Source organism: Centruroides vittatus, unplaced genomic scaffold (genome assembly GCF_030686945.1).
Source record: "Centruroides vittatus isolate TY-2023 unplaced genomic scaffold, ASM3068694v2 contig_377, whole genome shotgun sequence".
In the NCBI taxonomy this organism is placed as follows: domain Eukaryota; kingdom Metazoa; phylum Arthropoda; class Arachnida; order Scorpiones; family Buthidae; genus Centruroides; species Centruroides vittatus.
Window position 1 is genome coordinate 27,130 of NW_027122198.1, and position 25,567 is coordinate 52,696.

At 33.2% G+C, this 25,567-nt stretch overlaps 1 protein-coding gene across 1 annotated transcript in view; it reads left to right on the forward strand.

Moving 5' to 3' along the window:
- Nucleotides 1-10,398: 10,398 nt before the first annotated feature.
- Arl1 (ADP ribosylation factor-like 1) overlaps nucleotides 10,399-25,567 on the forward strand; it is a 39,329-nt gene continuing 24,160 nt past the window's right edge. The window contains exon 1 of the mRNA XM_067270772.1: nucleotides 10,399-10,547. Within this exon, the coding sequence (XP_067126873.1) occupies nucleotides 10,544-10,547 (4 nt within the window). The 5' untranslated portion in view covers nucleotides 10,399-10,543. The remainder of the gene's footprint in view (nucleotides 10,548-25,567) is intronic.

Consider the following 25,567-nt stretch of genomic DNA (forward strand, 5'->3'; position numbering starts at 1 on the left):
GTTCTCTGGGTCACAAAGCGATGTGGTGAATGTGAGACAGTTTTTTTGAACAGTCGAAAACATTGCACGCCTAGCAGGTTGGAACGATGAGGTTAAGGTGGACATTCTACAATCGAGACTAAAGGGTGAGCCGCTAAACACGTTTATGTGCTTATTAGAACAATACCCTGAATCTTACAGTGGCATTAAGCGGGACCTAATAAAATGTTTTAGTAAGAAAGAAGCGGGTGATAGAGATATAATAGATCAATTACTGTCCCTAAAATAAGGGAGTAGTAAATCAGTGACAGTTATTCAATCCGTACACGAACCTTACTCGCTAGGGCAGCGAGAAGTCATCAAAATATAAGTTTGTTACGAAATGATATGATCCTGGAGCGTTTCGTTAAAGGTTTGAGAGGGATTATAAAGGGTAATGTAATGAGAAAAGCTCCAAAAACATTAGAGGAGGCTTTCGAAGTAGCCGAAGCGGAGGAAACAATTGAGGCCAAGTACAGTGGCCGTTATGAGAGGAGAGCTATTAGTACAGCGATTGAGGAGAGTGCAAATACCATAGTGGGAGAATGTGAGAAAGTGGAGATAATCGGGGATCAAAGCAATGCTAGGATGGTGAAATTAGAAAGAAAAGTCGATACGTTAATTAAAATTTTTTTCTTGGTATTTAAAGGGACGTGTTTTTCACTTAATTTTCTAATTATTTTTTTATATTTTCGTAATTTATGAACATTAGCGGGTATATTTCCTCTCCGCAAATTATCGCATATTTCGCACAAAACTTTAACTTGATCGGGAGTAGCTTCTTTCAATATTGCCCTTCGTTGAGAAGGGTAGTTTTGGCTAAAAGCGCCAGCATATGATAATTTTTCTTTACGTTCTTCATTTTATCGGTAAGTATATCCAAAAAATACCTTGTTTATCCAGAAAACACGAATCCCGCACCAAAAGTTTCTTATCCGTTTTAGGGTGAAAATCCAATAACAAATAACCAAAATCCTTTTCTGTCGCTTTTTTATACGCATTCATAAAAAAATTACATTTTCCTGCAAAAGCTTGCCTCCCCAAACAACTTTAACTTGATACTTGACTTCCATCACGATTATTTTTAAACAAAATCAAATAATGGATATTTAAAGTTATATCTCTCATAATTCTATTTTTCGGAAACAGATTTTGCATTATCAAGATCACACTTACATTATAATGGTGAGACTCTGTCGTAAACAGGAATGCAGTTTTTGAACTAAGTTCGTGCATCAAATCATCAATTATTACTAAATCCCATCCATGCACATATTCAGGCAGGCCATACATAAACGTAATATCTTTTTCGTCTCGAAAAAACGGTAAATATACAGAATAACACCATAAAATTTTCTTTAATTGTTTTTCATAAATTTTGCAACGAATAATTTTTCTCACTAGTGTAGCCATTTCACACTGCGACTGTCCCGCAATTATACAGTTACTTGGATGTTTAAAATACATATCAATCGATTTTATGAACTTTAGTAAATTTATAATGTCTCGATCTGCAATTTATCTCTCTAAATATTAATATATTCTTTTTATTCTTTTCAACATAAACTTCTCTCATAACATCCGAACATTTTTCGAACGAATAATATAAATTATTACTAACTTCATTAATTCTTCCATCGTTGTCCACAATTACAAAACCAAATTTTCCATCTCCTTTCCATATTTCTCCGTTAACTTTAAAATAACGCAAAACAATAGGAAAATTATCAGGAATATCGAAAGAAAAATAATTTACCGCAGCAATGCAGCTATCGAGTGACTTGTACAAACGAGGGGAAACAGAATAACTTCTGTTGCCGTTGTAGGTAATAATAAAACCGCATGCTTCCTGACCGATGCTGGCGTTAACATAAATTCTAACGTATCTTAAAAATTAATTTATATCAAAACCCCACCAATCGCAGTTCTTATAATCTGAAAAGGTAAGTCTAAAAATTATTTACTCGACAATTTTGTGATTAGTGCTATCCATACATGTCATCCTATGAGAATTTTGTGATTAGTGCTACCCATTTGACTACTACTCGCGATCTACTGACCTCTTGGTCAGGCGATAACAGAGGTATACTGAAGCGATGGCCAAAATAGTCAGTCGGCGCCCGTTCTTCGAGGAGTACCATCCCGAAATTTCTCCAGCAATTAACTGTGTCAGTGCTTACTTGGAGATCGCCTACTCGCCTTGGACATTGGGAAGCATTGTGCCGTACAGACCTTTTGGATAACCTTTTTCCACTGGAAGAACGAACCCTCGTTGACATTCTTTTTTCCAGGTTTTTAGCAACTCGCAAACCACTGTAAACTTTCTCGGATACCACGAAATTAGATTAAGTTCACCCTGGTTTAACTAGTATACTCCCAATCAGATACTATCGTCTTGTAAAAGAATGGTTTACAACTTTCCAAATGAACTCGAGAATAAACTCGTAGAACTTCACTAAAATCTTTTGATAAAAACCAGGGTCATCAAGAATGCGGTTTGGGCCCTTCAACACAATTGAGAAAGCATATAAAAAACTAGTTACACATACCTTCAAAATCTATGTTACCTAAATTAAACTGTAACGGATTTCTGTCTGTCTATTTTTCTTTCTGTTCACTAGATGGCGACACATAAATTAGTATTTTCCGTCAAGGGATCATCTATAACAGGGGTGGCGAACATGTAGCACGCGTGTCCAAACTGGCACGTAAGAAGAAATCATCTGGCACGTAAAGTATCATACGATTTCTGTCTTTTTCAATCATCTTTTCGGTTTATCACCTGATCATCCTTTTTTTTCAGTCAGCTTTTTTACATTTATTCTAATTAAAGCGTATTCGTTTAATTTCTTTAAATATCGTTATTCGAAGTCTGAAACTTTGGCACGCATTACCATCTTTAAAGCTAAGTATGCTTACAATATGGCATGCGAACACAAAAAGGTTCGCCATCCCTGATCTATAAGAAATGTCTATTATTGAAGTTTACTATTATATTTGAAAACCATTAAACATTAAAAAATAATTACAGTCAAGTCCGCATAAGTCGAGACCCCAAGGGGAAGTTATCCGATGTGATGACTAAAGCGAACTTAGAAAAAAAACCACAAAACTACAATTAGCAAAATTGAAAAATTCGTTTAGTGTTGTTTGTTTTGAGCACATAACTGTCTCAACTTTCTTTTCCAACGATCATTTAAAACACCATCTTCGCAATTGTCAATCGTTGGCAAGTAACGTCTAAGGATTCTTAATGCCTCTAGCTTGAGAAAATGCAAAATTGGATTCTGGTGTGACGTTGATGTAGATTGTATACAGTAGAACCTCGATTATCCGGACTTCTATTATCCAGATTTTCGATTATCCGGATTGTTCAAAATAAACAAAAATTGTACGAATTTGCTGATTTGCACTTGGCAAATTGCGACACTGTTTATGTACAGTACGTACGTGATGGAATGCATGGCACAAAATTTTGAAAAGACCATTAGTAAATTCTAGTAACACAGTAGAGAGTGGTATAGGAGACATTGCGGAAGCAATAGCACAAATTTCAATAAGTGCTGAATGTGACGAAAAAGATATAACCGAGTGGTTAAATTGCGATGCAAACGATCCTGGATTCCAAATTTTGAATGGTGAGGAAATAATTAAAGAAATATCTGCCTCAGATGAACAAGATCGAGAAGACGAAGAGGAGATTTGCGAAGTAAGAAATATTGGTCCTACAAATTCTGAAGCTTTTCAGTGCTTAGATGTCACCATGAAGTGGTTTGAGAGCTAAGAAGAGTGTAACTCAGGACAACTTATATGTCTTAAAAGTATTCGCGATTTAGCAGCTTCAAAAAGAACAGCTAGCTTTAAACAAGTCATTAATTGAATTCCTTAATAAGAAATAATTTAATATTGAAGCTATATGTAAATCTAGACAAATAAAAATTATTCATATTGTATGTACAGTACATGTCTTTCACTGCCAATTTTTTTTCGGTTATCCGGATTTTACCTTATCCGGACTACTTTCATCCCCAAGTAGTCCAGATAATAGAGGTTCTACTGTATTTTCTTTTTGTTTATCTGTTATTATTTTACACATAAAAATACATAAAATGTTAGGGCATTTTTATTAATATGTATATATATATATATTAATAATATTAATACATTATTATATTATTAAATATATTAATTATATATAAATAAATAAATCGACTCCCCCTCCTGAAAGAAATAAATTGGCACCACACGTGCAGAGTGAATTCTTTTTTTCAAGAGGGGGTGACGACTTATCGGAGTGTGGGACAGCAAAAGTATGTCGACTTATCCAGTAGTGACGAGTTAAACGGTGTCGAATAAACCGGAGATTTTTAACATTAGTGCCTATGTAAGTCGGCGGGGATAACAGAAAACTGACTACTTAACCAATGGTGTCGAGTTATTCAGACTTATGCGAACTCGACTGTAGTTAATTATCAAACTCTTTTAGAAATTAAGAAAAGTGACGTCATCACGCTAGATGGCACTACATGTATTGTACTGTACATATGGCGGGTTTTTCAAACCGTTACCAGCGTTGCCAGATTTAGCTACTTTGCGCCAACTTAGGCTATTCATTTAGTAGTTTGGCATAAAAAACATCTGGCGCATTGTCTTCTTTTTGGGCTACAAATTTGACTCGGCTACATATTATTTAAAAATACATTATTTGAATAAAAATGCACTTTAAAATGGTGTTTCGTCGGTTTTTATTAGTTAGAGACCCAAATAAAACAAATATTTGTGTTTTCTAAATAAATTTTTGTTTGTCTCCTTTATAATAAATGAATTTATCTATTTCTAAAAAAAAATTGAAAATGTGTGTAGAAGTAATTTTAAAAAATTACTTCTACACACACTTTCAATTTCTACTTCTACACACACTTTTTTAAATATCTTTTTCCGTGATAAAGTTTTAATACTTATTACTATAATCTAGACCTGTTAATCTTTAACAATAAAAGTAGAAAAAATAATATTAATTTTTCTACAGTTAATTAATTTGAAAGTTAACTGAGATTTCTTTATTAAACCAATATGTGCATTTTGGATAAATCAGTACCCTTCATCAATTTGGTTTTTCTTTTTCTGTTTTAAATGATGTTTTGAAGGTGATTTTAACTCTTCCTTATGCTATTTTCGATAATAAATTTATTAGCTGTTTTTAATATTTTAATTTGTTTTTGTAGTCTATGTACTGTGGGATGTAAGAATTCTTCTATTATTATTATTATTAATGTAGAGTACGTATTGGCTTAATAAAGAAATCTATTAGTCAACTTTCAAATTGATTAAATAATTGTACTTCATAATTTGAAGTTTAGACTATTCACAAAAATATAACATTTTCGAGTCTATCTTTTAATCCTTTCACACAACCACAGAAGTAATAGTTACAATGGTTTTGAAGAATAAAATTCTCAAACAAAGGTAAAAATAGGTAAAAATTCACAAAGTTAAAAACGATCGAGTGTCAGCCTTTTATTAGACGATCTGACACCTTTACATTTAAAACACAAAGAATTCTTTACACTTGTCTAAAATCGCTAAATTACGTAATCGATTTATTTTCAAATATTTTACGTATTCTATGCAAATAAAAATTCGCCGTTTTTGACGTCACTAAAATCAGAATGGCGAAGGTAATCACCTGCAACAGATATTAAATGTGTACATTTTAATACAATATTTGCATTTCCCTAGACACGGTTGTAAAGGCAGAGGACGATGATTGTTGAAACAAATAACAGTAAGAAGACTTGTCCTCAAAATCGGAAATGACGTCTCAGAAATGAATGTGTTTCTCCATGACCTACCGGAAGTTATTTTTATTTTTATTATTATTTTTTTTATATAGGCAATTTTTTCCTCCAAGAGAAAACAAAAGAACAAAAACACTTCGTTCTCTATTGTGATTTCGATAGGAAATTTAGATACTTACATAAACCGTGATTTGGATTTCAAAGAAGATTTCACAGATTGTTAAGATTAAATGAAAATCGAATAATGTCGATGTTGTAATTTCCCGGCTGTTATGTATATAACACGGGAAAACATTGGTATGGTGTATCCTCCGGCGTTTTGCAAATGTCCACAGTTCACGTTTTGAGAGCTCCTGAATTGAGAAAGGTTAAAATTATTTTTATTAAATTCCATGAATGTGTGTTGGAATTTTAATATGTAATTTCGTTAAATATTGCAGGATGGGGAAAATAAGAAATCTAATTTGGCACAGTGACTTGTATGTATGTAAGAGGCGTTGTTACAGTTCAATTTTGATGGTAAAAAAATAAACCTTGAAATTTTAAACTCTCCATTCCGTGTGCACTAAGACGGCCTATTTTAACAAGCCCATTATGGGTTTGGCCAGGCCCACAATGCCTCATTGTCGGCCAAGAGGTAAACAGACCCAGAAAAATTGCTGGGGAGTTTTTGACCCGTTCAAATTCTATTCCGGGTCCATCAGAGCGGTAGGCTGCCACCTTAACTGATCGGCCATCTGTCGTAAAGCCTTGGTCACACTATACGATTTCCAGCCGCGCAGGCGACCGCAACCGCAACAAGCGCGAGTCGCGCGCGTCTTCTTGTGGTCACACATTGTTCGTTGACATTGCAACTCGGAAACACGTGATCCTATAATAAACCAATAAAATTACAGTAGCTTGTTTTTGTCTACTTTTGTGAGTTTACCGACATTTTACGTTCTACTTCAGAGTATTTACGGAATTTTAGCCACTTTTCTTATTAAAATGGCAAGCAGTTCCTTTTCTGGAATGAATGAAAGAAAAAAGGCGATAGTTTTGTTAGGGCTGGCGAGAATATACGGAGAAAAATAAGAAAAAACGTTCATGCTGGGTTAAAACTTGGCGAAATGAAAATCAACGGGCTAAACCAGGGGTGGCCAACCTTTTGCATACCATGCGCCAATTTTTTGACAGACGAGTTCAGATGCGCCATATAACTCGAACACTTTTTATACCGTTTTACGTTCATTGTTAGGAGTTGATAAATAGAGATAAGAATAAATCTGCTTCGCTTAGGAGAGAAAAAGGAATAACTTAATCACGCAGTTAAATTAATTAATTTATGCCAGTTTATTGAAGCACCAATTTACAACAGTCAGCAATGATCTCCTGTACGAGATGGTGATCGTTCCATGATGGTGCTATAGCTGCCAGAGTCTCGTTTGGTGAAGATTAACCAAGGGCTCACTCAGAACTAGTGTTGCCAGATGTTTTTAGTGTTTGTAACCAAAATTTTTTAAAAAGTTGCCCAAAAGTAGCCAACCCCCCAAAAATTATTTTAATAACCCAAGATTTGTCGATAAAATTTAAAAAAAAAACCATTCGTGATTTTCCGGCAATAACTTTAATCACAATAAATGTTTTCGGCCATTTACACGCCTGTAAATTGATCGGAAATAAAGATCGCAAGACTCAAAATACATGCATACACTGTAATTTACTATGTGGAGAACACTCATTTTATCTTTAAAGTAGGTTGCAACGAATTGTGCAACAAATGAACTTGCCAAGACAGACTATAAAAAATTAATTTTTCTATGTAACATTCTTAATCGCAAAGAAGCCAAATCTCGCAATGTTGCTCAGAACTGACTGAAGCATCACTTGTAATCGTCCAATGCGCCACGTTTTGGCCATCCCTAGGGTAAACAATCGTGCTTTCACCAGCTGATGAATGAATTAAGGCTTTCGGATGCCGAAGGTTATAGGGGATATATCCGTATGAATATAATTTATACTTATATATAATTTAGGCGAAACGTTTCGTAGTTTGGCATACCAATTTAGAGGGGCCCATAATTCGATATCAGTCATTATCCCAGAAGTTTTGGATGCTATTTATCATCTTATAAAAGTGAATATTTGAGAGTAAATGTTGTTCAGAGGAAAGTTCAAATGATTTAATTTATTTTTAATTGATATATTTTTTTCTTTTATATAAGCATTTATTTTATTCAATTGTATATTATTAAAAATAATCAAACTTTTTAAAATAAGTCTAACAATAACTTTTATAAATTCAGATTTGATTTATATCAAATATAGCATTTAAACGTACTGAAACTGAGTTAATACAAATGTTATAATCAAGATATGTTGACAAATATACAACACAAAGTATGACGTGGCACAAAGACGTTTTCTGATTGGATGCGCGTTTGCAACCGTCTCGAGTAGAACAAACTTTATGTTTCTAGTTGCGGTTGCAGTCGCGCCGGTTTTCGAGGGGGGATTACTAGTTTACGGGAACAGCCGTCGCGGTTTCAGTCGCTCGCGCGGCTGGAAACCGCATAGTGTGACCAGGGCTTAACAAGTTTGTAGGGATGGGGAGAGAGGAAAGATCGTGTATCGTATCTCGGGTGTAATCGGATTTTATAAAAATTTTAATCGTATTAAATTTTAAAACTTGTCTTCATCCATAAAATAAAGCCGTTTGTCTTTTTATTATAAATAATATAAAACTTATTTTTTGGATAAAATATCATAACAGATGGCCCCCATACAATTTTAAACTTTTCTAGCGTGTTTCCTAACCAAAAATATTTTGTTAGGAAAGTTATGCAACTCGTTTCTAAATATTTCTTTATTTACAATGGAAAATGAAAGAGTTTTATGAATATCGATCGATAAAACTTTGAGAACGAACAGAATTCTCTAAGCAGTATAGAAGAAACATCCCTATCGCTCCTCCTGAATTATTTGAAAATTTTTGTCAGCATTTTGTTGTGTTGAGTAAATTTCAACGAAACTTTTAGCTATAATAGCAGCTTTTAATAATTTAAGCAAATAATTGAGAGTTAATTGTCGGTGGGATTTATCTAGAGTGTTTTTGTCTTCGTAACGCTAGTTTGTAAATAATTACCAAGTTCCATACGGAGGAGGCGATGATTTATCTTATGATACAATACCAGGCCACAAAAGATTTTAATAACTCCACCTTTAATTAATTAATTCTTTGGGTTGCACCAGTAGTCACCAAACTTTTTTCACAACGGACCAGATAATAGAGAATGACGAGTGCGGGTCTCATAACCATTTTGTTCAATACAGTACACTGAACAAACAAAAATTATAGACAACCAACATATTTATTTTCCAATACACAAACATGATGGCTGCAGCAAGCTGGTAATCGCTTTCCTTAGATACTTTATCGCAGGTATTTACATAAAAAGCGCTCTGATACCAAAAGTCGCATAAAGTCACCGAATTTTTTATTTCACTTATTTTCCTAAAAATTATATTACTGTCAGATGCAAAAATTAGATTGGACCAATTTTGGCATTTTTACTTATACTTATTTTAATGTTTTTACATAATAAGTTTATCTACAATCTATGATATTTCCATATAAATAATTATATTTTAGCTCATTTGTGGCACAGTGTGGCAGCGGGCCGTAGTTTGGTAACCCTGGGTTACACGAACTATGGTGCTATAATACCGGGTAAACACAGAATCAACACGCGTGTACGCATAACGAGATCTGAACGAAAAGATGAGATTCTGAGTTAGGTTGTCAAGGTCCGTTAAGTTCGTGGAGTTTCCTCCTGGTGGCGACTTATAGATTTATGACCAATGATGTCGCCACAATCGTGTTGCATCCGCCCTTGCAGATAACAACGAATAAAGATGAATAAGGTTTTCTTTGAGTGATTCTACATGTTTAAAATGTCCAGATAGCACATTGTTTTTATTATTAATACATGACGTGCAGTACATATATGAGATCTTTGCCACAATTTAGAACGTAACGATCAACACAAACAGAAAAAGTCTGAAAGGAATTAAATTTCTCGTTGAGCCTTCCTCTTCTTTTCTCCCGTAGCAGAAGACACAGCAAAGCGTTTTGCAGACTAGGTACACAGGAAAACACAATACAAAAGATGATACATCTAAAAAGTTTTTTGTTTATATTTTACATATAAAAAATTAGTTTTTAAGTCTAATTATTTTCAATTTGTAGCCGTTCTGGTCTTAAACGGCTTTAGACAAGAGCAGCGTAAAACTAAAAGTTAGCACTCGGCGGCTCCCATTATTGGCCCACGAGAACGAATCCACGAAGGGCAGACTAAAAAGCCCTCTAAACGCCCACAGGACGGGAAGGGTTAAAAATGAAAAATCTTAATTTGCATATTTTCGAAGGGCGGGATCTCCATTAAACCTTAACATTATTACTTTTCCTAATTATTTGTAATTAACTGTATCTATACTAAAACAATTTTAAAATACAACAACAATAATACATTTAAAAAGTTAATTTTTTAAAAAATATTTCCTACGTTTTCCATCGACAGAGGGCCAACCAGGCCGGATCGTCACCGGTGTAGGAACGCATATGCGCATGCGCATTGGGTCAGCGACACGTCTCGCTGCGAATGTGGGGAAAAAAAATTAAATATTAGTTATCGGAAGGTTTTGTTTTTTTCTAAATCGAGAGAAAATAATTTTCGAGAAATCAAACGATGGGTAAGTAACTGGAAAACACGCCATTTGTAATTATTTAACTGGTTATACGAGTCGGTCGTTTATCAACACACGACATCGTTTACCGAGCGTTTATACATGCAAATTGGGAGGTGTTCCTTTCTCTTTCCGTCCAATTTATCAATTAAAAACGAAATTTCACTGGTTTCGTACAAGATAAGAATCTTATCGCATTCCTCCCTTTCTGTCGCCTCATTCAACTGGTTGTGATTTTTCAATGCAAACTTTACATTACGGTTCATCATTTGTTTGGCTTTTAAGTTCGTGCTTTGTTACATTGAGAGTTTCCAAACTTTGAGTACCACTAAAGTCTTGTCACTTTAAGCCTTTGATTTCGTCATTTTGATAGTTGCAAACCGTGTCTGCTGCAATTTGCCTACAAAATTCTGAATTTTTCCATCGTTCTATGCTCTTTCTCTTGTTGAGAGACTGATCGCCGCCACTTACCCGAACTAATCTTTCCCTTCTTTAAAATTGTTGGACGCATTTTGCTATTAAATGATGCGACGTATTTTTGGTTACCGTATGTAATTTCTTGCTTCCTTCGTGTATATTGTTTTTTCGTATTTACAAAATTTGGCAAATGTTGCAATTGTGACATGGCTTGATGCCTTTGAAAATTTTCTTCCGGGTGCTTTACCGTGAAAACTGATCTCAAATTTGTACGAGAAAATACCGGCTGGTGAAACCGATCTTTGGCACAATTTTAAACCGAGTTGTGGTTTCAACTGCCTCCAGTGGTCATATTCGGACTGACTCGTGTCGGAGATCAGTTTAGTTTGCGTTATTAAGTGTGTACCCAGTTTTGAGTAGTTATTATTAAAATGTTATTGTTCTGAATATTAGAAATCAGATGGATGTGTCGGAGAGTAAATTACGAAACGGAAATTAAGTAACTAACATAAATTTATCTTACTTGATACAGAAAATCGGATTGCTAATGTTGTGGGATGTGTGATCTCAAGAACATGTTACATACTTAAACGAGAAACATGTGGGGACAAACAGTGACTCTTTTTGAAATTTGGAATGAATTCGTTCAAGATGTTTTGATTAATGTTTTGTTGTAATTATATAAAATGGAACAATTAACAATGTATTGTGTAAAATTGAATATACAAAACAAATTAGTAAAATAATAGAGACAACATATGTAAATTTTATGATTTAGTCAAAATGTAACAGCCATGAGCAATATTATTGTTCATTTAAAATTACCTTTAAAAATTAATTCGTTAAACATTTTCAAAACTGCTATTTATTAGTTTTCGAACAAAAATATCCAAAAAGTTTTAACAACTTTATAAAAACTCTAGAATATCATTTAAATTGAAATGAAGTAAAATTTAATGATATTCACTTCAAATTCAACTAATCGAATATTGTTAAATTTTATTTTATTTCGTGGATGACTAGGGTGAGATGGGGGTGAGCACCAGCCCACCAAGAAATAATTGACTTCAAATCTACCTATATTGATCTTTATTGGAGGTTTCTTTGTAATTACTTGGCAGTTAGTTCATATTTAATCTCATTAAACTTTTTGTGTGTGTGTCTTACTCAAAATTAATCACTAAATTTTACAAATTTAATGATAAAATATACAGATGACATCTGTCCACCTCTGCCCTCCCAGAATGAAAATGCTAAATGTTATTACTGACTGAAGCAATAGATACACTATCCATCTTTAAAAACATTTGTTTTTTTATAAGAATATAAAAATTGCTGTTTATATATGTATATATAATTTTTAAGGAGTGAAGGTTTGTTCAAAAGATAATGTTAAATGAACCTTCAAATCGGCAATTAATTGTCGTCTAAACATATGTTTTCTTCCGTTTTCAATGGTTGTCTTCATTGAACCGAAATTGTATCCCAGAAGTCTATACTATTCCTATTTACATACGATTGTAGGGTGAACCGGCCTGGTGAATATATTGATGCTACTGCAAGTAATCTAAAGATGAGGATCAAGGAACATAAATACACCATTCAGAAAGGTCTTACAACTACTGCATCGGCTTCTTGACCTTTGATATCTAGTTTACCATTTTGGATTAGTTCCATTTTTTTTAACTTCATTGTTATGTAAAAATATTAGGTCATTAAATAAATTCTATAATTAAGAAGAAATTGCCTTTATATATTACAATGTTAAACAATGCAATTTTAGAAATATTTTATGTTCTTTATATATATAAATCCAAAGTTGTATGGTTGATTTAAATTGATTTTTCAAACATGATTAAATATAATTACTGGATTGGAATTCATGTATTAATGTAAACTGAAAACTATAAATTTACTAGTATACTATACCCTACAATTCCAACAAAACATCTTTATGTGAAATGCTTTTAACATTAGCGAGGTTGAGGCCAAAGTTTTAAACACAAAAACATGTATGTCGGATGTTGGGCACCGCTTTCCTGTAAGCCTAGAAGTTTGACAATGGCATCTGGAATGTCGAGCATGATTCCACTGACTTTCCAATCGCCATTGCCAAACTTCTAAGCTTACGGGAAAGCAGCGCCGAATGTCCAATGTACATGTTTTCGTGTTTAAAACTTCGGCCTCAACCTTGCTATTATTTAAAGGTCATCTTCAGATGAGATAAATTCCAATCATTTGACCAGTACAGAAATTGAAGCTTTCTGCATGTTAGTGTTCTAATTTTAGAACTGTTTAAAAATTTTTACATTGTGAAATTTAAACATTAACATTCTTAGAAGAATTAAATAATATAAAATAAACAAAAGAATATATATAAATGTAAATAAAAAATATATATAGTTGAACCTGTCTGTCTCAAACATTTTATCTCAAATTTCCTTTCCCCCTGCATTTTCAGCCTAAATTTAATATATTTTCCATGTTTATCTGAATAATTTTCTCTAAAAACCTATATATCTCAAATTACAGATTTAAGTGTCAATTACAAATTCAAAGCTTAGTGATTACATTTTGATAGTATAAATTGTAGTTGAGAAACGTCTCTTGTAATACAGTTGCAATTAATGCTGCTTTTCTGAGTGGTTACAAATTTGTCTTGCATCTTATTGGTTGAAGAAAGTCAGGCATCGGAAGCTATTGACAAACTATTTCTGTTAAGATATGTCAAAAATGTTTTATTTTATACCCAATACAGATATGTACTGCATTTGCTATTATATTAGTAAAAAATACTATACCACCAATCAAACCTATTACTGTTTGCTGTGTATAAACATTTATATTTTGAAACCAATTGTTTATATCTTGTTTCCATTGGACAGGTTTAACTGTATAACAGTTTACATAGATAATTTCTTAACAAAGCCTTTCAGTTAGTCTTTCATGTATCCTTCATTTTAACCCAAGTTATGTATGCAACAGTGAATTTATCATCATCTTGAATGTTACCAAATGTCATATGCTAAGTTCCATGCATTTGATATATGTACTTTGTCATTTTAGTAATGTTCAAGCAGAAGATGAAATTCCCTGTTGGTTATAGACTCGGGTTAATGTGAGGGAATGTATGGTAGGGATTTAACTGAAAGGCTTTAAGAAATTATCTATATAAATTGTTATATAATGGGCATCTGGAAAAAATTGCACAAAATCTCAGGTTCTGGTTAACAGCCAATAATATTTAATTACGCTGCACAAACTATAATTTGATGTAGAGCTTTTTGTTACCTTTCAAATGACTATTTAGTCTGTAGTTTTTTTGTTTTTGGTTTGTTTCCAAGGTATAAACTACATTACACAAACTTGTTCAGATTTTCCAGACACTCGATATATTTTTTGATGTACACATATGTATATTATTTTGTTTATTGTATATTATTTCTTCTAAGAATGCTTGTTTAAATATCAAACTGTAAACATTTTTAAACAGTTCTAAAGTAGAATGTTTTAATGTGTGAAATGCTTTAAATTCTGTAGTGGTTAAATGATTTGAATCTCTCATCTGAAGATGGTCTTCAAATAAGGTCAAAAGCATCTGCAAATTAAAATGTTTTGTTGGAATTGTAAGGTGTAGTGCAGGCCTGGCCAACCCAAATTGTTTTGCGGGCCACATTGATCACGTTAACATTACGGTGGGCCACAATTTAGGCAAATATGCTTTTAAAAAAGTAAAACAAATACAAAATGAATAAGATTTTATTGTTATACCAAGAGTTCGTACTCGCACTTGCGCATTATAACAATGACACATGCAAATTTTCATTTATTTAATTGTTTTGGTATACACATAACGGGAATCAAAAGTTTTAATAGATATCTAATATCGCTTAGCGGGCCACACGATTTAACGTGACTGACCGCATGTGGCCTGCGGGCTGGCCAGGCCTGGTGTAGTGCATTGATGAACTAGAGTTCAAATAAATAAATTTTGTTGGATATTTTGAATTGTTAAATTTATTGATAATTTGATAAATTTATTGTATATATTACTGGCAAAACCCGATTTTACGCCAAACTAGTTTGGCGTACGCGTGTCAGGCCAAACTAGTTTAGAATTATTATTCAAGTATATTAATGGTTAAAATAAAATTAAAAGGCAATCAATTAGATGAACAATATTAATGGCATAAAATCGGATTTTGCTGGTAACATATACATATTTGAATACAGTGTCTTGTGCTTTCCAAGGATAAAAATTATGAATGGATGGCAAATTTCTCTGAAATTTCTCAAAATTTTTCTCTGAAACTTTGTGGTTGTGTTTGAATTGAGGGAGAGAAATCTTTAAAGTCAAAATAGAAGCCATGTTTCTCACATTGTATACAAAAGGATGACACATCTTTTTTAGATACTGTATAGGAGCTGTTGCCAACCAGTGGACCACTGATGGTCTGTGGAGAAATTTGGACATTGATCAATTCAAGGTTAAGCGAAGTATTACAAAAGAAATGCAAAACATTTTGTTGCTTTTTCTCACTCATTTTTATTTGAGTCTAAAACCAAACGTGAAATGACTGTTATCAATAAATAATCGACAATGATGAATGTTGAATGCAATTGTCGTCCTTTGTGGAAAAGAGCAAAGTCATAAACTTATTTCAAACAAGCAGCAACAAACTTCACATAATTTTGTTATAATTAGATAAGTGCATTTTATATTAATAAAAATCAAAGTTTTATAATCATTATTATATAGATGTTTCTGTCATTTTAAAAATATTTATAGTATTGGTCCAGAGGATTCAAAATTGAATTTAGTTGTTCACAAGGACAGAAAGACTGGCGACCACTGCTACATAACAACTGTATAAAGACATGATTGTCTAATAAAAATTTAGAAATATCTAACACGATATCTGATTAGCTTCAAATTAACTTCACACACCAATGAACTGTACTTTTTGCTTATTAGAATCTAAATATATATTTTTACTTGCATGATTAAGTGCTTTCAGACTTGTTCATCTTCAGAATTCATTATTTCATTATATTCTATTTGAATAATAATCTACATTTTGGAATACTACAAAATCCAGCTAACAATGCACGTGCTCTCTACTAATGTCAAATCATTAAACTGTTCAATCTTATATTCTTCTGTCCTTTCCCCTTGTTTCTTCACTGACCTCCATGCTACTGTTAAATTATCTGTATCTTTCATATTAATCACCTCACTTTTTAAACTTTCTTAATATATTTTAACCCTTTCCTGTCATCCACAAGTTCATCTTGTCTTGAACTGACGTTATGATTTTTGTTTCCTTAAAGTCTACATTCATATTTTTATCATAATCCATCATGCTAAGTACTGTCTTCTCCTTAACTATCCTTACATCCTCTCTATATTCCTTTATCTGCTAAATTTAGTCTTATAAGTGCCTGTAGAAACAGAGGTAAAAATGACATTGAGAGGATTTATGAAAAGAGATGGGAAGGATTCAGATGTTGGCAAAATTGTATGGATAGAGAGGTTAATTTTTTAAATAACGTGCACACACAAGAATAATTAATGAATAGATTGAATAGGTGCCCATCCACCAATGTAGTTTTAAGATGAAAGTAAAGATGGACAGATATAGTAAGTCCAAAAGTGCTTAAGCATGTGAATAAAAACATATATATTTATTTAGATTTCAATAAGCAGAAAAGTAGAGAAGACAGTATCTCAATTTGAAACAAAAATTGTGAGATTACATTTTCAGAACATTTTGAGACAATTTATTTCATGCTTGTAACCCCTAATTATGCTACTATGGCACTAAAATCAACCTTGTATATAAGAGCTATTTAATCTGTTATGTAAACATACATTAATAAATTATCATTTTTTGTCTAAAAACAGTAATGGCTCAATCAAATTATAAAATTACAAATATATTAGTTGCCTTTAGTGATAGATTCAACTTATTAATAATAATAATCTTCTAAAAAAAAACAGTTTATTTATAACTTATAATTTAATAATGTAACTTTATTTAGATAACTTCCAAGTTTAAAAAATTGTTAGAATTGAAATAAAACTTTTTCACGACCTGTATCAGAATGTAGTGTATATCCTACATGTTTGGAATAGTGTTTATTTTTCCTATTTTATTATTAGCATTTCAATGTAAATGTAATTATAAAATAAGTAAAATGGGAAAATAAAACAGAATACAGGTTTATCCTGTTATCTATAAGAAGAGCATTCCTATGAAACCCTTTGTAAGCTGAAATTTTATAAAGCAAAGAAGTAATTAACATTAATTGTGGGAAAAATTTGAGCATTTTCCAGATCCAAAATTAACCTATTAAATAACACATACAACTTAAATAGCAACTTACACATAGTAAAAGCAGGAACGATACGATAAATATTAATACATAGCATATAAAATAGAAATGTAAGTACAGTGTAATTAGTGAAACTACACTAGAAATCTCTTCAGTAACCTTTGTTGTGAAATTAGCTTTGCTTCAAAAACTATCCAACCATTCATGACTACCTTTATGTTCTACTTTTTCAATACTTTTATCATCTGACTTACAACTTTCCTATGGCCACTCTAACTCAGACGTATCCAGTGATCCATGTCCCTACAAAGTGGTGGCATTTAGATCTTTAGTTAAGACTGTTAATGAATTGTTCTAACATTATCAGTAGTAATAAGGAATTGAAATGCATTAATAGAGTAGCCCGTGCACATGGTTATGGCAAAGAACTTAAACTGAGTCTAATAAATAACATCCAGAGTACTAGGGATAGGGATAAATATCCAACAGAGAAAGGTAATGCATGGGCATATGTACAAGCAAAAACAAGTTGTAGATTTCTGCCCTGCTTTATGTACAGACAGGTAACAAGATATACTAAAACTAAATTAATGTTCAGATGCATTTGTAGTCTCTCTAGATTATCATCAAACCAATAAAGCTTCAGGAATATATGCAGTATCTCTATAAGATGGTAGACTTGATCAAAATCTCACTTATGTAGGGTTTACTAATAGGCTCGGTTGCATAGGATTGCCAAGCACAAGTATGACATTCGTAAAAATAAACTATCTATTGTGCTAGCCCAATATACGAATGAGTCCAGGGTAACAATCAACTGGGAGAAAGTGAATCTTGAACCAGTAAGACTACAATGAGGATTGCTACATGAAGCACTTCAAGAAATCAAGTTTAACAATGTTCTTGGCAGCCTTGCATAGTTTAACATGTTAATTACATCCAGTTTTACTATAAATGTAACACCCCTAAGAGTTTAGGCCCTAAGCCCTAGGCTTTTTGCACCTTACAACATATTTTGCTAACGGATACACACAAACCAACATAAAGCAGAAATGGCCATAGACACAGTTCAAAGCTGTAATGATTTGATGCTAAATATAGTTCCCTGGGTTTGAAAGTTTTGAGATTTCTTTCACTATTTGTGGTGCACAATGTCTCAAAAAATGACTCCCTGCAAAACAAACTCTAGATGCTATTTTTGCTTTTTGCCTTTTTCTTAGAAGTAAAAATTCTCTTTGTATTTCTTTCAGTTAGCAAAAACAAGTACTAATGTACATCTTTATGTACATGTAAAGTGGGGATCCTTGTATTAGAAACAAAACTTAAATACTGCATGTATTAAAAATACAAATGGTCACCAAATGTCAAATGTTTTAATTACTGTGCTTTGTTTTATTAATTAAATGATGATAAATGCTAAAATAAATTTAAGAAAAATTTTTTAAATTGATAACACAGTACCCAATGTTATAAGTTTGAGAGGTGATCACTTGCTATTATTTGTTGTAGAGGACTATCATATACAGTGGTGCCTCATATAACGTACTTAATTTGTTTCAGGTGCACGTCCGTTAAGTGAAAAGTCCATTATACGAAATGCATTTTTCTATAGAAATACATGTTAAAACATCTAATTAATTCTGCAGCATAAAATAACCATACTGTACCATTAAAACAAAATGAAAATGGAGGAGTTACCAATTATGCTGAGTAGTCAGATGTTGTGAGGAGGTGAAGGAACACTTTCTTCACACATTCATACAGACACACTTTTTACACTTTGCAGCGGGTCTCTTTTTATTGTTTTTTAATCGGAGTCAGATTCAGGAGAGGCTACCGGAGCTTGCAGGATCAACTCCTCTTGTTCCATCCTTTGTTTTTTGTCAGCTGGCTTCTTGAAAAACATGTTCAAGGTGGTCTGTTTCTCTCTCTTCAACACCTGTTTTCCACGTCAAAAAGCTATTCTGGGAAGCCAAGAAGGGGAAAACATCTAAAAATAGTAGATTGTCAATGGCAATGGCAAAAGAGTGGAAAAACGATTTGCACTTTATTGCAGAAAGTCCGTTGATCGACTCATGTAACTGCCGAACGGAAAGTCTGTTGTTCGCAGCCAGTCCGTTGCTTGAGTCACGTAACGGTCAAAGAGAAAGTCCGTTGTTCGCAGCGTCCAATATTCAAGGCGTACGTTATACGAGGCACCACTGTAATTAAATAAGAGTCAGCTTCTAAATACTGGTAATTTTCATTCTCTATATAATGATTCTAAGAAAACTATCATAAATTTACCAGTGTTCAAAATAAAAGGGCATGTGCTTATATTTCAGTTAATAACAAGTTAATGTTTTAACATTAATATATTACAACTGACTTTTAATATTGATGCAGTTATCAGATTAAATATCTGGTATCTATGCACCAAAACCTGTTACCAGTGTGTGAAACTCAAATAAAAAAATGAAAAGAACAAAAAAATGTTACTTCACAAATGTTTTTGAACCAGAAACAGTTCTTCGGGTGAATCAGCAGATTCTTTTTAGTTGCATTTTATCGGAAATTTGCCATTTCACCTGAAGAAGAACTGTTTCTAGTTCAAAAACGTTTGTGAAGTAATGTTTTTTCTTTTTTTTTTTTTTCACACCAGTAACAGGATTTGGTACATAGATGACTTCACCCCGGTGTTGTTTAGTGTAGATGTTATGGACAAAGTGATTAATCAGGCATTATGAATAATGACCAAAAAGGGCGGGCAGTGTGATAAATATTCATTCATTTATCAAATTGACCGGTCATTATGAATACTGCTACTACCTAGTCAGGTAAAGTGATGATAATACATTGAGGAGTGATCATCTGACATATGCTAGCCAATCGGCACTCAGTTGTGTGTGCATATCGTGTTTAGTACCGAATTTTAAATTTGATTAAAAAAACTCCACTTATTTCATTTAGAAATATTTATTTTTTGTAAATTATTTCAAAGTACTATTAACTATATTAATTAAACTAATATTAACAAAAAGTCTTTATTAACAAATTTATACTTAATTAAAAAATTTATACTTAATTAAAAAATCAATATACAGGAAACTTCTGGAGTTTCATTTTTGGTATAAATTATATAAAATATTAAATGTTTTTTAGTTTATTTATTCAAGCAATTAAGATTTTGATGACATTTGGAATTACATAATTTTTTTTCTTTGTAGCATTTGCATCTATTAGATTTGCAACCAATTTTGCAGCAGCATCGACTATAGCCTTGACCTACAGAAATTAATGACATTATTGCACATTCTCTAAGTGAAATTTCTTTACCTGGTACTGTATGTCTTCAGCAGAAATGAAGTTTTCTTTACAAACAGTAAATTGGTTTCTGGAATATAATACATTTAATATGCCATATTTGGTACCCAGTTTATAAAGGTTTTTATCTTTAACCGCAACAATGACACCTAAAATATTTTTTCCATCACTGCGGGCTCATCTACATCAGGTACACAAATTTTTACTGTATCAACAACATTAGCTGCTGTGTATTTGGAATTTGATGTACCAATCATTTTTTCTGCTTGCTTTTTAAGATTTAACAAAGCCATCTCCCTTGTTTTAGATACATTTCTTGTTTTTTTTTTTTCTATTTTTGGATCAATTGTTTGGATTGTTTCTTCTTCACTCACCAATTCTGTAATACTAATAACATCCTGGTTTAGATTTTTTTCATGTGAAGACTATGTAGATCTTTGAACTTCATCAGTTATATTGCTATGTGAAGATGGCGTTATCGAATAATCTTTTATGATGTTTTCTTGGACGGTACCTGAACTTTCAGAGTTTGAACAACTTTGACTTACTTCGTTGATAGTTTTAAAAAGTCTCTCTAGATCCTCCTCCGTATTAATGTTGGTCAACGATTCATTGGGTATAAAATTCTTTAGTCCAACTTTTAACTTTGCTTCAAACATGGCCTCATAAGGGCTGCAGTTTATACCAGTATGATGTGATGGATTTTTCATCAGTTGTACAAAACGTAATCCCTCTGACCATTTGTTAGTATTGTTAGTTTCCAACCAAGAACTAAGCATATTTTCTACATCTTGATTACATCTTTCTACTGAACCCTGACTTTGTGAGTGCCTGGGCTTTCCATGCACCATTTTTAACTCGGGCCACATATTACACATTTCTTTGACATTATTGGCGAATTCTCTGCTGTTATCGCTTTATAGAATACTCGGTGCACCGAAAATTGTAAAAATGTCTAAAAGAACATAGGCTACATCTTCAGCCCTTTTGGTTTTTAATGGTCATAGTTGAACAAATTTAGTTAGATGGTCTTGATACATGAGTATAAATTTATAATCCTCATCGGCTTGCGACTGCATATCTATAAGATCGACCTGACATCTTGAGTTCATTTTATTACATAAAATTGGTTTAACTACCAAGCCTTTCTTAGGAACATTCTGTTTTTTCTGACAGCTTTCGCACAAGTTCAAATAAATTACAATCATCTCCCTTGTAATATTTTTATATTTCGTACTTAATTCTTTCTCCATGCAGTTTCTATCACCATGTCCAATAGCGATATGGGCATCGTGCAATATCTGAAAAATTTCTTCCGTGTAAACATAATATTTAATCACATTACCTTCTTTTACAGGCATAATTAATTTTTCTAAATTTCCGATAGATATAATGTCATATCTACGTAAACGCTGATATTCTTCCAGTAACTTAGAGGTAACTTTCATTTTTGACTCTTTCACTTTTTGTATCATTGACAAACATGCTAATTTTGTAAAAATTTGATTGTTCTCACCTTTTTCTGCTATTAACTCGTTTAATCGGTTGTTGAAACGATTATTCATATCACTTAATGATTTCTCCATGATCGTTACTTTTGTCAAAGAAGAAAGATTAATTACTGGTCTCATAAATTTAAAATTTGGTACTAAATGCAATACGCATGCGCAACTAAGATGTAAGTTCTGATTGGCTATGATCACTCCTCAATGTGTTATCACTTTGCCGTACTAGGTGGTAGCAGTGTTCATAATGACCGGTCAGCTTGATAAATTGTTGAAATTTATTACAATGCCCGATTTTGTTGGTCATTATTCATAATGCCCGTATTAATCACTTTGTTCATAACATAGATATTAAATATCTGGTAAGCTTGAAACTAGAAAAAGTCCAGATTTCTGGGTTTTCTGGACACAGGCTAAATATTATGTATTTAAAACATAAATGATGGAAAGTAAAGAACAAAGTTGTTTTTAATGTACTGTATTTCAGCAGTCACACTTGATGTGATGTGTGTGCCACAAAACAAAGCATAAGGCCATGTGATAAACTACAGCTGTACTGTAACCTGTCAAATTCAAAAATAGCTGGATTTCTGGAAGCCAAATAGTTGGTCCAGTACAACTGAGACTTTTACTTACACCTCATACTAATTCTTCAAGTATAACACACTAAAAGATGTCTTTTGGCAGTAATGGCTTTTTAAAAACAAAAGGTACCTGCAAGCACTTTCAACAATATACACTGGACGACAAAAATATAACACACCATGAAAAACTTATTGGTATGTTGCATCATCATAGCTAGATATGTAAATGATTAGCTTTTGGGAACAGGTTCTTGTGTCATATAGCCACCAGAAGGCAGAAAAGTGCTTCCTCTGTCTGGTATAAAGGTGCATGCTGTGATGACTTGTGCATATGTCCTGCACTTGTATTGGTGGTTGTGACTTTGTTGAGTGACAGGCATACCTCTACGACACACTCAATGGCCTTATGCTCAGTTAAGTGAGTTTGAGAGAGAGGTCGCATCGTTGGATTGAGAGAAGCAAGATGGTCATACTGCTGGATTGGCCACCACCTGAATCGTTCTGATGGAACTATTAGGATGTGTTATGAGCAGTGGTACGTAGGGGTATGCACGAACGGCAAACGGGCTCCAGATGCTATCGATAGACCTCCAGGAGGGAGGATTGTCTCATTGTATGTCAAGCACGGACAGCACCTACAGCTTTGTTGTCTACCATTCATGCAGCGGTGGCTCCTGTATTACCGAACCGTGTATTTGGCCACACCATTTCCAGGCGCTTAGTAGAAGGCGGATTGGTCTTCCAATGCTCAGTATGTTTTCTACTGTTAACAGCCACCCACCGACGTCTCCATCTGCAGTGGTGTCATGCACGACAATCATGGACAGCTATTGAGTGGCAGTGTATTGTCTTCAGCGATGAATCCCACTTTTGTTTGGTATGGCAGCGTGCTTGTCAAGGCATCAACCCAGCCTATACTGTGGGAGCGGCACACAGGCCCAACCCCCAGTGTTATGGCGTGAGGAGCCGTAACATATGACAGTAGGACCCCTCTAGTTGTCATGCATACTACCCTCACAGCTCAACGATATGTGCAATACATCCTCCAGCCACATGTGTTGCCCCTCATGGCAGGGCTTCTGATAGGCATATTCCAGCAGGATAATGCCCAAATACACACTGCAGCTGTCTCCCAAGCATGCCTATGTAATGTTGCCACACTTCCTTGGCCTGCACGGTCTCCAGATTTATTGTTAATTGAACATGTGTGGGACCACCTGGGGTGACAGCTGCGGGATCTGATGTATCTTGAGTCTCAGTTGCATCACGCGTGGACAGATATGTCACAGAACATTATATGCAACCTTTATGCCTCCATGCCGAGGCATATCACAGCTTGTATCCACGCTAGAGGCGGCCCAATGGGATATTAGCACCTGCACTATATTGCACATTACTGCACAATAAAGTATGTTTTTGCTTTATGGTTTGCAATCATATACCTGTCTAGCTATGACTGTCACATACCAATTTTTATTCAAATCCAACAAGTCCTTCATGGTGTGTTATTTTTTTGTCGTCCAGTGTATTATCATCATCATTAGTCAAGAAATTTTTTTAAAACGGAAATGAATTTTTCTGTTTTAAAAAAGTATTTGAAACTGCCCCCAGTTAATTCCAACAAACACTAATATTAACAAAGACCTTAGCTCTGTTTGTTTTACCCAGAAAGTGTATACATTAATAATGCTAAATCAGAGTTGTCTTGCAAATATAAGTAAATTCACACAAAATTAACCTTGGAAACAGCAAAAAATTTAGTAACTAACATTTTCAGACATTTTTATTATCCTCTTTGTAGAGTACTTAAATGGGAATGCCAATTTAAATTTAACATCTGGGGATTAAGACAATGCAATTAGAATGTAAAGTTTAAAAATACTCAAAAATACAAAGATGATTGCATATAAATAACACATGAATAAAATAAATGAATACATAAAAGCTAAATAAATAAATACAAAGAAACATTAAAATTAAATAACTTCAAAATATCTTTAAAAAAATGAACCCTATCCATTAAATCAAATGATGTGAATAGTTTATTCCATAGCTATCTCGAGGCTTTGCGTTATTTGTGTACAGGGTGCACAAAGAATGACCTCCATGCTGTCGACAGAATTAATATCCTTATAGTTGATAGAATGTTCCTTATAAGTTGCTCTATAAGTATGTAAAGCTTTCACATAGTGAATGCATCTGTGATTCCCTTTTTGTTTTGTTTTTTTTTTTTTTTCTTTTTTTTTTTGACAATTTGGGCTCAGTTCCATTCAGTACTCTTAGAATCATGTTTAGTGTTGACATATGCTGCAAAGGCGGTATTAGGGTTGGATTTTCTAACATCGTCCCTGTGTTCTTTTAAACATTATTGGATGGATCTCAAAGTGGTCCCAATGTAGTAGAGATCACGTGCGAGTTATAGTTAGTAAAATTTTTGCAGTTTTCAAGGTTATTTTTGTGTGAATTTATTCACATTAATAATGTCAATTAGATGTCATCTTTCCAGTTTTACCATGGATAATTTAAAAAATGATGTCAAATTGATGTGAAAATGACAAAACAAACAAACTTCTAGTATTGGTAGTCTTCTCATCATATGACCTGATTTCTTCGAAAGGTTTGAAATTATTCTTAGAATACAGAATGTCATGTTCTGTAGTAACCATTTTACTAGAGAGTCAATTATAATTACATATCCACAAGTGAAATCGTAATTTGCCTCTTTATTTGGGATCTTCACCCAAAAGTCTTTCCATTTCTGTGTTGCACAAGTTTTCAGCTTATAGTAAAATTTAGCATAGAATATCACTCCATTTCAAAGTTTAAATTATATAAATAAATTTTGAAGATAAATTTTTTAAATATGATGCTTACATGTCAG